The sequence below is a fragment of the Borostomias antarcticus genome (genome assembly GCF_949987555.1).
Source record: "Borostomias antarcticus genome assembly, chromosome: 4".
NCBI classification, from domain to species: Eukaryota; Metazoa; Chordata; class Actinopteri; order Stomiiformes; family Stomiidae; genus Borostomias; species Borostomias antarcticus.
This window is the reverse complement of record NC_140237.1, coordinates 2,768,467-2,783,993: the sequence shown is the minus strand read 5'-3', so window position 1 is coordinate 2,783,993 and position 15,527 is coordinate 2,768,467. Positions and strand designations below refer to the sequence as shown.

The window sequence follows — 15,527 nt, the reverse complement described above, 5'->3', positions numbered from 1 at the left end:
CTGGTCTCAATATGCTCTCCTGTGAAATGTATTGCAATCCGAATATGTTTACATGTTTGGCATGACTTGGACAAAAGTATTCCCCTGGCGCTTATTTTCACTGCTCCCATGGAGGACTTAGTCATGCCAAACACCTAAAAATATTCAGATTGTGATACATTTCACAGGAGAGCATATTGCGACTGGTAACATTACACCCTGTGCTTCCCGTCTCAGAAAAGCATATTTATCGTAGTTTTTCAACAAATTTACATTATGCCCCATTGACTTCCATTATATCCCAGCGAGAGCCTGCAGAAAAACTACAGCTAGCTCAATACTGGAACGATCAGTGAAATTATGGTCTCTATGTTTTAGGTTCATGGTAGACAGACCCCAAATAGGACTAAATGTCCAAAATAGCACACTACCCCTTTAACCAAAATCAGAAAACATCAGAAACATTTAGCCTACATGTTATGTAAAATATGTTATGTACATTAAAAGCATTACAAGTTATTCCCTGTGTTTCCCTTTCCTATTGCTCAGCAACAAAGATGGCAGCCAGAAGGGGGCAGTACTAACCCAGACCAGGAGGAGATCTTGGTGTCGGTGCTGCATTTTCCTGTTCCTACTCCTGTTTGTTATCCTGGTGGTAACCTTCATAGATATTGACTTAAAACAAATCCCATTAACCTGGTGGATGAGCCATGACAGAGGACTAAAATCTGACTCGACGTTTGACAAATACTCTGTTGAGTACCCACATGAGTACCACTTCATTGTGGATGAGCCCAAGAAATGCCAAGAGAACAAGCCCTTCCTGGTTCTGATGGTGCCAGTGGCGCCACCTAACAGGGCAGCCCGTGACGCCATCCGCAGTACCTGGGGCACTGAGAGCCTGGTACTGGGCAAAGTGGTGAGTCTATTCTTCCTTTTGGCACTGCCCAGTGGAGAGGGGTCAGAGAAGCTCCAAGAGCAGGTTCTCCAGGAGAGTAAACAGCACGGAGACCTGCTGCAGAGCGACTTCAAGGACAGCTACAAAAACCTGACCATCAAGACCATGGTAATGCTGGAGTGGCTGAGCTCTCGCTGCCCCAACGCCTCCTACGCCATGAAGATCGACTCAGACATGTTCCTCAACGTGCACAACTTGGTCAACCTGCTGCTGACCGCACCACAGCACAATTACATGACTGGACAGGTGACCAAATGGGGAACTGTTCAAAGAGATCCTAACTCCAAATGGTACCTTCCTAAGACTGTTTTCCCTGGTTTATTCTACCCACCGTATGCTCTGGGACTGGGCTATGTCATGTCTTTAGACCTCCCCAGAAAGCTGGTGGAGGCGTCCAGGCACGTTAAAGCCGTCTACATAGAGGACGTCTATCTGGGATTGTGTATGAGACACTTGGGTATCCAGCCTGTTCACCCTCCAAGTGACAACCTGTTTCAGGGATACCAATTGTCAACAATGAGCAGCTGTTACTACAGCTCTGTCATCACAACCATCCTGGACACGTCTCAACAGCTACTGGATGTATGGAAAGATTTGAAAAAACCTGGGCTTGACTGCTAAAAAACAACAACTGAGTAATCAAACCCAACTTTCTCAGGAAAAAGTGGTTTATGCTGTACTGTATATGACAACTGAGCTGCCACCAATTTGATGGAGTCAAAACTCTTATACTGTATTGCTGGTGTTTACAGAGACAACACCTACGAAACCTACTGGACCTTTCATTGTGTGTGGAAGCACTGTTTGAGACACTTTTCCTTCTGAGGTTTGTACACACTTTATGGTTTTGATAAGCCCCATATCTGAGGGGTATTCCAGGAAGTGTGCTTAATGATCATGAATAATAATTACATTTATTTATAAAACACTTTTCATTGTTAAAACAATCTCAAAGTGCTGATTAAGGAGATAACCCGCTAGATTGAGCTTGAACTCCTGTGAAGTCTGAATTTTCAGCTTCACACGATGTGCATGGTTCACGCACATTGTCAATGGATTGGTTAATCGTCACGTTAGTTGATCAAAATTTGTGTCATGGAAGCCTTGTGATCCTGATCTCAGGAGCTCACATCAGATCAGTCCTGAAATCCTCAACATAAATCTGTTTGTACCATGGATGTATTAAAGAAACCAGGCCAGGCCCAGCCTGGCTTATGTGTGTTGGCTGGCTTGTTTCTGTGTGGGACTGGTAGGACGGTGATGTTTGATAAATAAAGATGGGTCTTATCTCCTGGACACATCAGTTCCAATGCTTCCAATTCTAATCCAGCACAATAAGAGCGAGATAGCCAGTTAGCTACTGGGCTCTCAACAACTAGCAGCAGCTTCCATAACATTTATGGTAGCGGTCAGTGGCTAAAGCAGTTACACTGATGATAACATGAAGTCATCCCCACCGGGAACCCCAGTCTCCAGGGTGGGAGTCCAATGCTCTCACCACTACTCTACTTGTGCAGTGGAGATCGGCGGGTGGGTTTTGGTTTCCTTCTTCCAGTCCCTAGTGTGGGTTGGGGTTAGAATATGGGTTGGGGTTGGGACAGGATCTGATCTATAAGGCAAGGGGTAAAGGTAGGAGTGAAAGGATGAACATGTGGAGGTTTGGGGTAAAGTCCCATAAAGTCATCCCCACCGGGTCTTCAACCCCAGTCTCCAGGGTGGGAGTCCAATGCTCTCACCACTACTCTACTTGTGCAGTGGAGATCGGCAGGTTGATTTTGGTGTCCTTCTTGATTTTGGTGTGCTGGGACTACTGCCTCTGCCTACTGCCAACAGAGAAATGCAGGCCAACATTGTCCGCAGTAACGGAGGGAGGGAGGGAGTGATAACTGGACGAACGCTATACTAGGTGCGCTGGCTTACAGGCACGCACAAAAAAGCATCAATACATTAAGCTCATTCCTCCATCACCACATTACATTACATTACAGTCATTTAGCAGACGCTTTTATCCACCTAAAGCTGTGCCAGTCAACAGTCAGTCTAATCACTGAAAATAAACCACATGTAGGCGTAGAGCGACTGGTGCATCACATCCTATACAAAATGAATTACTATAGGATTTGAAGTGTCCTACTCCTATTGTAATGAGGACTGTCTGTCTATAATGCAGTAGCGTACCGTGGGGTCTTGCACAGGGTCTTCTCCGACATTGTTATTACTCCCAATGGCCCCCAACCACCCCCCACCCCCCCCCCCCCCCGCCCGCACACCCCGTACACACACGCAGATAGGGAGAGAACCTACGCACGTAGGGGTCAGTGGAGTCTGGTGGGTCCTAGAACCGGGTAAGCCAGGACCAACGAAGCGCGCACGATTTTTGGGGGGGTGCACTGTCAAAGCATGCCCTGATGGGTTTCACAGCACCAGAAGGGCGCTGAGCATTGGCATTTATATGTAAGAACATACAGGAAAACTATAGTAGCCTAGGCTACTGATGTTTTTTTAAACACATCAACAAAGGCCAATAATTTGAGAGCGAGCGAATAAGAGGGCAATATTTAGGCTGAAACAACCAAGCTTTTAGGGACACACTAAATAAACTACAGAGCCATTATATGATAACAATGCACCACGAAGAGAATGACAGGACGATAAGGACACAGCACTCAATAGCCTACTCCCCTACTTCACTAATCTAGTGTTTAGGCTACTAGCCTACTAGGCGTATTAGCCCACCGCTCCAGGTCTTGATTTGGTCTTGATTTGATTTGGTCTTCACTTCCGTAAGCTAGAATCATTTTATCTGGCCTACAATGTTAAGTGAATAACGAGCTAGTAAGACCGGTGTCAACGGACCGTAACGTGGACTGTATTTTCATGAGGACTGTAGGGGACGACGGAGCACTACCAAAATGCTAAACACGGATGAAAATGAAGCGATATGGCAGAATACAAGACGCATTTAAGTCAAAAACAGTCTGAAAGTCGATTTCAGGCTTCTCCTTATGGTGTCAGGACGATGGCTTATGATCAAGTTTTCAAATCAAGTTTTATTTGGATTTGTATGGGTAAGCCAGGCTTACCCTGGCTTATAGGAGCAATCTCCACTGGTAGGGGTACCAATAATTTGCAACACTTGGGACAATTTAATTGTTCCTATCAAAACGTAAACAATTATAATTCCACACCAAAACGAAGTCCATTAGGCTACGACAACTCGTGCTCAAACACCACAACGCCTTTTATCAAACTGAAATAGCCCTGCCAGTGCTAACCATCTCTGGGCTACTGTATTTAACATAATAACATCGCATTCATAAGCCATCGTTGTGACACCATAAGGGGAAGCTTGTCAACGACATGCGACAACAGGTCCTTATCTCTCACATAGCAGCAAATTCACACACATTGCCAACATGATCAATCTGAAATGCATACGGTTGCGTGTCCACCGACAAGCTGTATTTTAGGGCGCTATAGGGACGAGAAAATAACTTACCTAATATAAAATAATTTCTGATTATGTCCTCAGTCCAGTCCGTAGGCTACGCTTAATGGCTTGTAGCCACAGGCGACTCCAGTTCTGAAAAGGCCGGTTTCCTCTTGAAACAAATAAAGTTTGCCACTAGAGCGCCGATTTGTACACCCGTAGACGCAACAGCCAGACCCTATATAAAATACTAGTCTTTGCACTTAAATACGGCTCGCTCTGAACCATGGAACTCGTCTGTCTCCCCCTGCTTCTGTTTCAAGAATGCGCGCGCATACATAGCTGGGTCTATAATGAACAATATGACCCACGCTCTATTTTAACAAATGCTGGGTTTTGAAGCCTCGGCGCTACCAATAAATAACTTATTTAGACGCGTTCTGTCCGAGTGAAATCATTTTTCCGAGGTAGGCTAGTCTTCTTCTGTGGTGGTGGCGGTGCTTTGGAGCTTCAACCCAGCATTTGTTAAAATAGACCCTTTTGCTTAGGTAAGTGAAGTTTCATGTTTATCTGACACTTGTAGGCTAAATATGAGTGCCTCTCCTAACTAGGCCGACACCGATTTTTTTTGACGACAAAGTGAATGGACCAGCAAAGGACTGTTGTCTGGCATGAGCGAGTGGAATGCGACAACGGGACTGAGAAGGGCTACATTTCAACCAGACATTCCAGTGAAACCAGGTAGTCAAAATAACTTACCTGATATAAAATGGGGTCCATCCCTAGAACCTCTTGATGATGTCCTCAGTCCAGTCCGTACACTTAATAATGGTGATTGCGTCTGTCTTCCTCTGCTACTGTTTCAAGAATGCGTGTGCATAGTTGTGCTGACTAGGCTGTAAAAGGGTCTATTATTAACAAATATGACCCACGCTCGTTACATAACTTCTATAACATCCAGTGCCAAAATATGTTATGGTACCTTTGTATGTCCACACCATGGATTGAACTCACAACCTTCGCAGTGATAGGCAGCACACTATCCACTCGACCACCATCCACTCAGCCACCGCTGCCCTGGGAAATCTGTGGAGTCTTTTTCTTTTGATGTTCTAGGACCACTGCCTCTTGTGGTAGCAACATAGAACTGCAGGTCAACAACTCGCCGCAAGTTGAGGCAGGGACGGAGCGACAAAAAGGGATTCCCTCTTCTTGGTGTGTCGGCTTACAGCCAACACACAAAAACAGATATGGCATTGACAGATGGCCACCCATTCATTCCAATAAAAGTTGCTCACCCAGCGCCTGAAACATTTTGAACATACTTCCTGTAGGCCCCAGCACAGGCGCAGTAGTGATATCTTGCTTCCAGCACTTGTGCAGCAGTGTTTTTCTTGGCCCTGCCTATCCCTCTTTTCCATAAACCAGTGCATCCCTAGCATAGACATACATGGGGAAAGACACAGCTGGAAACTCCAGCTCTTGGTGGCTTATACAAAAAATTGACTCATGATTTAAAACTTAAATTATTAAATAAATTAAAGGAGTCGTTTTTGACTTTGAGTGATACCCAGAAACATTTTTGTTTCTTTCCCCAGCTGTTTCTTTCCCAATGTATGTCTATAGGAAATAGTATTTTTGCCCCCAAATGCATCACATGACTTGGAATACCGAGCTTGGCCACTGCGCTCAAAATGTTTCACAAGCCCTCGGACCTGTTCCTCGGGGCTTGGTTTGTGCTAGATCAAAAAACTATTTAGCCAATCAGCGTTGTATGAGGAAATACTAGCAGCTATATGATGATAGCGAGAAAGAGAAGCGATATAGAAATTAGCCCGATAGATGGTGGTTCATCCAATATACTGCCAAGTATTTTTGAAAGTGTCTGCCCTTTTCCAAACGGTTTACAACTAAGCCTTCCCTGGGATGCATTGAGCCCTAACAAAACGTAGCAACGTTTAAAACAGAAGCGGTTGTGTGTTGAGCACCTTATTGTGTGTTGTGTTAAGTGGCTCTATTGCGCTCATTTCACAGAGTGAACATACTGCCTTTTTTATTCAGTGGTTTTTGAGTGTTGTATTTTTTTTTTCTTTGGTGTGAGATTAGTGTTACTTTTGTTTGAGATTATGTGTGATTATCTGATTGCAGTTACTTTCATATTTGATTGATTTGATTCTAGTGTTATTTTTGCTGGGGTGCAGTGCTTTATTATGCCGTGTATTAGGTGATTCGTTCCCGACTAGACCAGCAGCCTTTAAAAAGACAAAGTGTGACTTACCTGGGGGCTCCCTTCTCACCGTGACATTGGCTGGCCGCGCTTGTTTGAGGAAGCTGGTGAACGACGTGAGCTGTGACCGGATCAGAGACCCATGCTTGATGAGCAACTGAGACGCTGAGACGTCAGCACACATAAGCTGTGTTCGGAATCGCTCCCTCGTTCCCTCACTCCCTATTCCCTATATAGGGTTCACCATGTAGTGAACTACCTAGGGAACGGAGAAAATGTAGGGTACATGCACTGTTCCCTGGAAATCAAGGTGAATTGTGGGTAATAAATAGTGGACTATATAGGGAACGAAAATTCCGGGGAGAATTCGGACACTACAAACAAAATGGCTGACGCCCTATATAGTGCACTATATAGTGAATAGGGAGCGATTCCGAATTGCTATACTGTAGCAAAGGGGTGCTTGAGCTAATGTTCCTATGATCTCTGTCTAACTATATATATATAACTATGGTGCGTTCGTTTATAACTGGGAGGTGGCAAATTGCGACTTGCTACTAGGAATTATTAAATAAAACACCGCATGAACTCGTACTTCCTCGTCGCAAATTCGGATATGTTTCTCAGCCCCCAGTTCTCGAATGCACTAGATATAACTAGGTAACTGTGATATAATGGTATATAGATATAACTAGGTAACTGTGATATAATGGTATATAGATATAACTAGGTAACTGTGATATAATGGTATATAGCTCGAATGCACACAGGTCGGAGGTAGGTATTTTGCCACTTGCGACTTGCCACCTCCGAGCACAAACGAACGCACCACTATAACAGCACTTTACACATTGCACAGCAACCACCGCTTGATGAAGGACGCGGCCAGCAGGGACCGGAGCACAGCCAGTTTGATGAGCAAAACGAGACGCTAAGTACAGGAACGTTATCAACACCTAATTCTGGTGTTCTCACTTTGCTCTGTTTTCAGTGCTTTGCGAATTGCTGCGATGACTCGAGACACGGAGAGGATCCAGTGGAGCGGCTTGCTTGCTTCTGGGATTAGCTTCTGAGTTCATGGAAAGATGGGACCCGACCCCTGAGAACGTTTTTAAGTATAAACTTATAGGCCTACTATTATTGGGTGAACTATCCCACTTGGCCGTGCCCATTGCATTTCCTTCAATAGACCATGTCAGTGAACCCCCTGTTTGTATGGGGGGTTCCACCACATTAGCATTGCATTGTTAAAGTCGCACAGAAACAGACGTTTGAGATCATCCAACTTCCGTAGTTTGACGTATTTCCGACGCAAACAAGCTGATGAGGGTGGGACATATGTTTAGAGGAATTTGATTGGAACATTGACAAGTGGACGGGTTTTAAGAACTTTAGACAGATTCGATAGAAGGATAGCGTTGATTGAGGGGTGGATGTCGTGAGATTATTGGCCTAAAATCTAAGGTACCTGTTGTCGTAATTGCACGTGACCTACCGTTTTCCAGGAAGTAAGAAATTATATACTTTGATATGAGATTACAACAAAAGTAGAATTTTGTAATTGTTTTGGCATACATCGTTGAATAGGTGAACACTATGACCAATTATGTGAACCAAAATGGAACAGAATGTTTTTTTAATTTCTGTGCGACTTTAATTACTATACTTAAAAAAAATAAAAAATCCTTATATTTCAAGAATTGAGCCATGGACCCAGCTAATTATTCAACAGACGAAACGTGACCTTTAAACATGTATAATGTAGCAATTTATTTGATGAAAAAAAAAAAAAAAAAAAGGTTATGGTTCAAGACTGTGTACAAAATTAGCCTATTGTATGAGTGAATAAAACTATGCATCCCAAAAACCATTGTGAATGATACTCATCTCACTCAGTTTCAAACTTGCTTCAGAATTCCAACTTGCTTCTTCATAAAATTTATCTTTGTTATTGTTAAGTGCTAATATTGTTGATATTAGTATTTTAGTTTGTGTTATGTGTGTATATTGTGTTTATATTGTGTGTAATGTTTGCTAGCTAATGCATTAGCTGTCAGAAACATGGTGCCATGCTTCGTTCCTGACTGCGCTCACCGCTCGGATGACCGTTGTTGCCACCAGTTCTACCAATTCCCCGAGAAGGCATTGGCAAGAGCGGTGGATCACATTGATAAGGCATTACTCAGTTTAATAATATAAATGTCATGCAGGTACATTCACATACCTAATGTTAAGCTATTACGTGAGTTGCCAGAGCTGCATAGGATAAGCAGCTAACATTAGCTAGAGCCCTTGTTAACGTTCTTAGATCAAGAATTCGACAGTGTACACATTTCCATGGTAACAACACCGCTTGAGGATTGTGGGTAGTGTAGTATTTCTCAATGCTACCGCGGATAAAACGTGATTTTCTTAAAACAAGCTTGATATCATATGGACTTTTGGCTTCTATCATAAGGACTTCTGGTCACGATTCGTCCAATGAATTATTAGCTGGGTTCATTACTGAATTCTTGAAATATAAGGATTAAAAGCCTATGGGAAAGTAAAGTTCAATGAGATAACTTTTTTTATAGTTCAATATTCACCTTTACTTGCTATTAATTTATGAATTGGCCTTAGCAAGACTCCCAAAATCGTTTTCATGACATGAGACTGCATGAGACCCTGTGAATTTATTATTTTAGAATTTCGGTGTACTGGCTAGTACACTGGCTGGAAATCTTGTGGTGGAAGCGGAAGTGATGTGTTTTGCTTGTCACAATATCAGGAAGACAACAAACACTTCCAGGGCTGTACATTGCAGCATATATGTCGTGCTATGAAAAAAAATGGCTGTGCGATTAATTTATTTGCCCTGTAGCACACGTGCGACAGACAGCGAGCCGCTTGTATGTAACGTTAGCGGTGTTTTCCGTGTTGAAGCCGGGAGGACGAGTGAGGTGAAATGAAGTGAGAGCAGTCAGGTAGGTGAGTCTATAGCTTCCCCCGGACCAGTAAACTCTGTTCGGGCAAGTTCCTCATGCAGTTGTCTGATCGGACAAGTAAAAATAGCCTATAGTTGAAGTGTGATAAATATGTAACGTTATCAAAAAAAATGCAGTGTAGAAACACGTGGAGCTACCCAGTAGCCTAGCCTGTTTGAGCCGAAGCTGAGCCTCCTACGTAGCTTACGCGCTGCTGTCTGTCAGTCAGCAAGCATAATTTGTCAAGGAGACTGCCCACACCACAAGCGCGAGTACAACATGTGAATCAGAGGCGCTGCCCTGACTGACTGACTGATTGAGCGACCGTCTTTTTGGCTGGCTGAACCAAAAGTTTAACGATGCTAGCTTGCGTTAATGTTCCTCCAGCCACCTAAAAGTGCCAGTCAAAGCAACAGCAAATGCAACGAAATATCAGTTAAACGTAGGCTAATCTAGCCTATTATTTATGTAAACTATGTAAAAAAGGCAGTGATTGTGGTAGAAGACAGGACCAGCAGAGTTGAGGGACAGGTGAGAGAGGAGAGGATATACGTTGTTGAGAGGAGAGCAGGAGAAGAGAGCGGAGAAGGAAGGGGACAGGGCAGGATGAGAGATTAGAAAGAGTGATGATTTAGAAGGAATGAGTTTGCAGTTAAGTATCAATGGGCATCAAACTTTTTTATTATTATTAAATAAAACATTCTATCTATTATTCTCACCCCATAACTCAAAATTAAAGAAAGCATGTTTCATGTAGGCTAAACATGCTGTTTCAGTATACTTTTCAATTATATGTCTCACAATTTTGTTATTTTCATTCTTTAAAAGTCATATATACATACAGGAATACAGGAACCTAGGTCTCTGAAACTTTTTAGGGAGAGGACGCCCAGACCCCCGCTTTGGTATAGAAATCCTCCTTATTTTGTCTGTCTTCAGCTTGGCACCACCACACCAAGAGATCAATTCCACAGGAAACACTGGTTCCTTGTTCAGATCATAGAGAAAATCCCAAACAAACGAGCAAAGGAAAAAGATGTTGAAATTATTAATGAAAAAGAAGATAACCCAAATCATGAAGACACCGCAAAATCAAAAGCCGGGAAAACCTAAAGATGCTTGTCTGAAAACATTGTGTTATTATGTGTTATTATGTTATTTAATATTGTATATGTACAGTAACATCCCTTTCCCAGTGGTTTTAAGTGATGAACTGCATAACTTGTGTTCAGTAGAGGTGATAATGGACATTTCATACCTGTGCTACAACTTTCTGGCTTTGTGCTACAGAACTATCAACCCCTGTAGCACCAGTGCTATGTGCTAAAAATAGTTAATGTACAGTACAGCCCTGACTTCGCCCCGAGAATTTATCTACATGCACATGAAAGAAAGAAGACCGATATTTACCTGCATTGAAGACATCCTTCCAGAAAGTCTGTCGAAGTAGCTACAATCTTCCAATCCAGTCTGCTCCACGCATGTTTGTTATCATATTTTTTTCCCATCATTACAGCGAGTGAGTGAGGAATTGTGGGAAGTGTGGTTCTTAAAACGCAGTGCCGATTTTAGCACGACCAAGGGGGTCGCCAAAGTGCCGAGATATCTCATGTAGCTTTAACATGCGATGCTAATGTGGTGGAACCTCACTGACACGCTCTACAGTATGGACTAGAGGTCTTCTCGGGTCTAAAATGTGGACCCGAAACCGAGATGGACCCGAGACATTTGTTCTGAGATCCGACTAAATCTGATCATTTTTTTAAATATGTATACCGGACCCGATTTTGTCCGATAGCAGGAGTAGGACAGAGACCCGAGACCCGAGTCGGATCGGGTATTTTACAGATCCGACAGGCAGTAGTAGCAAGTAGCAGTAGCATTAATCACTTAGGCTGTCACGGCTGTTGGCTTGCATGCTGTTGCATCACAGTTTGATGGAATTGCGATTTCCTCTCAATCTTGACAGGATCAATCGCTGTTTTGTCAGGCTGTGATGTGGCAGCATGGAAATGAAACGGCCGTAAATAAATAAGGCTACACAAAGCTGCCACTAGGTTTGACCTCTTTATATTCATTTTCTTTCAGCTTATTTTTCACAAGGTAGGCTACTGGTGGTGGCTGCACAATTATGCTATTACGCATAATGACACACAGACCCGGGACCTGAGGTAATAGAATCGGATCCACCCGAACCCAACTGACCATAATAAAAGCGTGGAAATGTGGACCCGGACCCGTACGGGTCTCGGGTCCAGTTCGGGTCCTCTCGGATTTACCCGACCCGTGAAGACCTCTAGTATGGACTACCTTCGTAGTCTCAAGTCTCAACACCAGACCCATGAGAGTTCTTTTCACTGATACACTACGTAAGCTACGCCAACTACAACCTGAGTCTGGAGAGAGACTGCCTTGGTAACTGAACTAGACATTCGAGGTGTAGGCTACTTTATGTTGGTTGCATTTAAGATGTTTTTACGCAAATTTGTAGTAACCTATTTTTGTGCGTGGCTGTAAGCCGCGCTACATGGAGAGCAAATGTCAGGTTATCCCTTTCTCCCTTCTCTTGTTGACTTGCAGTTCTATGTTGCTACCACAAGAGGCAGTGGTCCCAGAACATCAAAACAAAAGACTATGACACCATTGATTTATAAGAGCTCTGGTGGCCTAGTGGTTAAGGAGCTCGTCTCCCATGCTGAACGTGCGAGTATAAAACCCACAAAACTTGTGGTGGGGACAGTTTTTTGTCACTGGATGTTATAGAAGCTATGTAAAAATGTGGTTACCTGGTCTACGGGTGTACAAATTGTCGCTCTAGTGGATTCAAACTTTATTCATTTCAAGAGGAAACTGGCCTTTTTAGAGGAACCGGAGTCTGGTAAAACATCAAAACAAAAGACTATGACACCATTGATTTTCAAGAGCTCTGCTGGCCTAGTGGTTAAGGAGCTCGTCTCCCATGCTGAACGTGCCAGTTCAAAACCCACAAAACTTGAGGGTTCAAACCTTGTGGTGTGGAAAGTTTTTTTTCACTGGATGTTATAGAAGCTATGTAAAAATGTGTTTACCTGTTGGTTTTATGTCAGTTATTGAATTTATGTTCAGTAATTGAACATATGAAATACTCCTGTTTTGAAATTATACCTACAATATGTGTCTCAGTAATTACCCATTATAGGCTATACTTTGCATGTATTTAGCAGGTAAGAGACGGGAGAGATCCCATGGGAACAAAACGTTTTATTTTTCATCTTTAAAGAAATGTACAGTCTGTATTGCAGATGAATTAACTGTGTCAAACTAATTGTGCCACCACAAGACGAAGAACATCAAAGTTCCAGAACATCAAACACATCTGTTTCTCCACTGTCCGGCCAAACGGTTACTAGGCAGTCACCTCTTCGTGGTGCTTTGCCATTGTTGTCATATAATGGCTCTGTTACGTCCCGACACTAGTGTGTCCTGTGGTTGTTGTTCTCTGTTGTGTTTTGTCTATTTGTCTCCCTCAGGTGTTCGACAACGGTGTGTGCAGTCCCTTCCCAGTCCCTTGTGTCCTGTCAATCATCGTTGGTCCAATCATCCTGTGTCCAATCGTCTCGTCTCCCTGCCATGTGCGCCCCATTGTGTCCAATCAGATGTCCGTCCACCTCCCCTTTATATAGCCTCTCCTGTCCTTTGTTGAGAGATTTTGTCCTTGTGTTGCCTGTTTGTTGCTTGTCAGTCGTTTGTTAGTTCTGTCTTAAAATCCTATGTTATAGTTTGTTATAGTTAACTTTATATTTTACTGTACGTGCCCTCTGACACACAGGGGCAAGGGATTAGGTAAGATGCCCTTGGCGTACATACCATCACGTAGCCTGAAACCTGTTATAGACACCAGGCTAGGAGCGGGTGCCACCACTTGTATTTTTGGTGAGGTTAGATTTTGGTTAGGTAGGTTAGATAGCCAGTCCCTCCAGAAAAACGCGGGCAAAAATCCTTGATTATGCAGGCAAAAATCCTTGATTATGCAGGAAAAAATCCTTGATTATGCAATGGAATATGCTGGGTTTTTATGTGATTTTATGCGTTGAAAATGCAGGGATTTTCTGAAATTGCAGGAACTTGCGAATATTGCGAGAATATGCGAAGAAAAATGTCCTGTATTTTTGTGCACATCCCACTCTAATGCATATAGCCTACACTACGTCTTCACATGCTTGGAATGATACGAGAAATAAATAAAACCATAGCCTATGCGAGAGCGCCTAGACCAGGTATGGTAATAGACCGACGTCATGATTGAAGGCTGCCTTAAAAGGCAGCTTTGGAACTTATAAACAACCCCCGATGTCTGGTCTCTCTGGTCGTCCAGGTCATTTGCTATTTCCAAGTTTATCAGACCAAACATTTTGCCCATGTCTATGATCTGATGTTTATTGATTTGATCTTAATATAATCGATGCAGCTGTGCTTTAGCCTACTCTTATTGGCCATTTATTTCATTAATTCATGATGAGAATAGCAGAGGACTTTGAACTTGATGCATTAAACATAAATTGGTGCAATTCACTAGAATGCAGGAAATGAGATGTCTGACACTCATAATCTCATGGGGGAGGACCCCCAGACCCCTGCTTGATTTGTGTTCCGTGAGCATGGGACTGCTGGCAAGGTGTCCCTTATTTTTCCCCACTGAAGGTGGCAACCCTACAAACGAGGTGAAAAACATTAAAACTTGAAGCAGAAAAATGCGGGAAGTATGAAATCAAGCGAGCCCCGCATATTCCAATTTTTTTGCACGGAGTTCAGTGATTATCACAGTGAAAATGCGCTCTTTCTAAAATTATGTGACCCTTGCATAATCTGCGCTTTTTGCCTGGTTATGCAATGAATTATGCGAGCGCATAATCGTGTTCTTCTGGAGGGACTGGATAGCACATTTATATTGATTGCTTTGATTTGGCACCGTTCATGGTTCCCTTGTTCCCTGTTGTGATCCTTTATTTAGCCTTTAAATAAAGAAAGTTGCACTTATTTATGGTTCATCTTCCTTCCGGCTTTCGTTCAGAGCAGACGCTTTTGCTGCTTGCTTCTGCGCTGGCATTTTTCTATCTCCCCTTACTTTGTAGTTCCTCTTTTTTCTGTGCATTTTCGAATCTAAACATGGAATTGATAAGCTGGTCTCTCAACGCAATCGACAAAATCTTTTCAACACGAAACTCAGGACCGGGGGAACCTATGTGCCCAGACGGGACATTTGCCGCGGCCTACACCAAGGACGCGTGGGACAAGTGGCAGGTTCTGTGCCTGGCGCTCCTTTCCATAGAGGACATTGAAGACATTTACCTATTTGCCTTAATGATAACAGGACATCCCTCGGACTGAGCATTGCCCTGGTCTATCGAATAATTGGGAAGACGGCAGCCACTCTAGCCCAAAGGGTGCACGTCATGCTAACGGAGCTGGGCAGAGCAGTGAGTAATCTAACTATGGTGATTTCTGAACTGAACCGTAAGATTGATACCCTGTTGGAGAAACTCACGGCTATGCAAGGCGACGTGGCAGAGCTGAGGACCAGGCTCGATAAAGAGAAGCGTTACAGAGAGGAATGACCATTGGAATCTGTTGTTCTTCTCCCTAACCCAAACATCTAATCAACTTTCTGGCTCCCACCCGGCCGTCAAGGCCGTTTCGCCCAAACTCCCCTGAAGATTCACAGGCTAAAGAGGCTCTGCACCCCCCCCCCTCCTCCTCCCTTCCCTCCCCATGGACTCCTGTTGTTGTCTTTTGGTCTTGAGGCTGATCGAGGGCGTCTCAATAGCAACCTGCTGTGTTATCGCTAAGACATTCCGCTGGTTTGAGCCAACGAGATTACATCTCCTCAGGCATACACACACACACACATGGACTGAACTCACGGACTCAGAAACACACGCACACAAACATGCACATCACACAAACCCCCCCCCCTCCCCCGCCCTCCAG

General features: G+C 43.6%; 1 protein-coding gene across 1 annotated transcript; it reads left to right on the top strand.

Moving 5' to 3' along the window:
• Window positions 1-682: 682 nt before the first annotated feature.
• Window positions 683-13,222, top strand: LOC311308090 (beta-1,3-galactosyltransferase 2-like; the record flags this gene model as incomplete). The annotated part of the gene is made up of 2 exons (XM_084437027.1): window positions 683-1,519; window positions 13,070-13,222. 2 exons carry the CDS (start codon window positions 683-685, stop codon window positions 13,220-13,222), a joined length of 990 nt encoding a protein of 329 aa, XP_084293153.1.
• Between the last annotated feature and the right edge of the window lie 2,305 nt (window positions 13,223-15,527).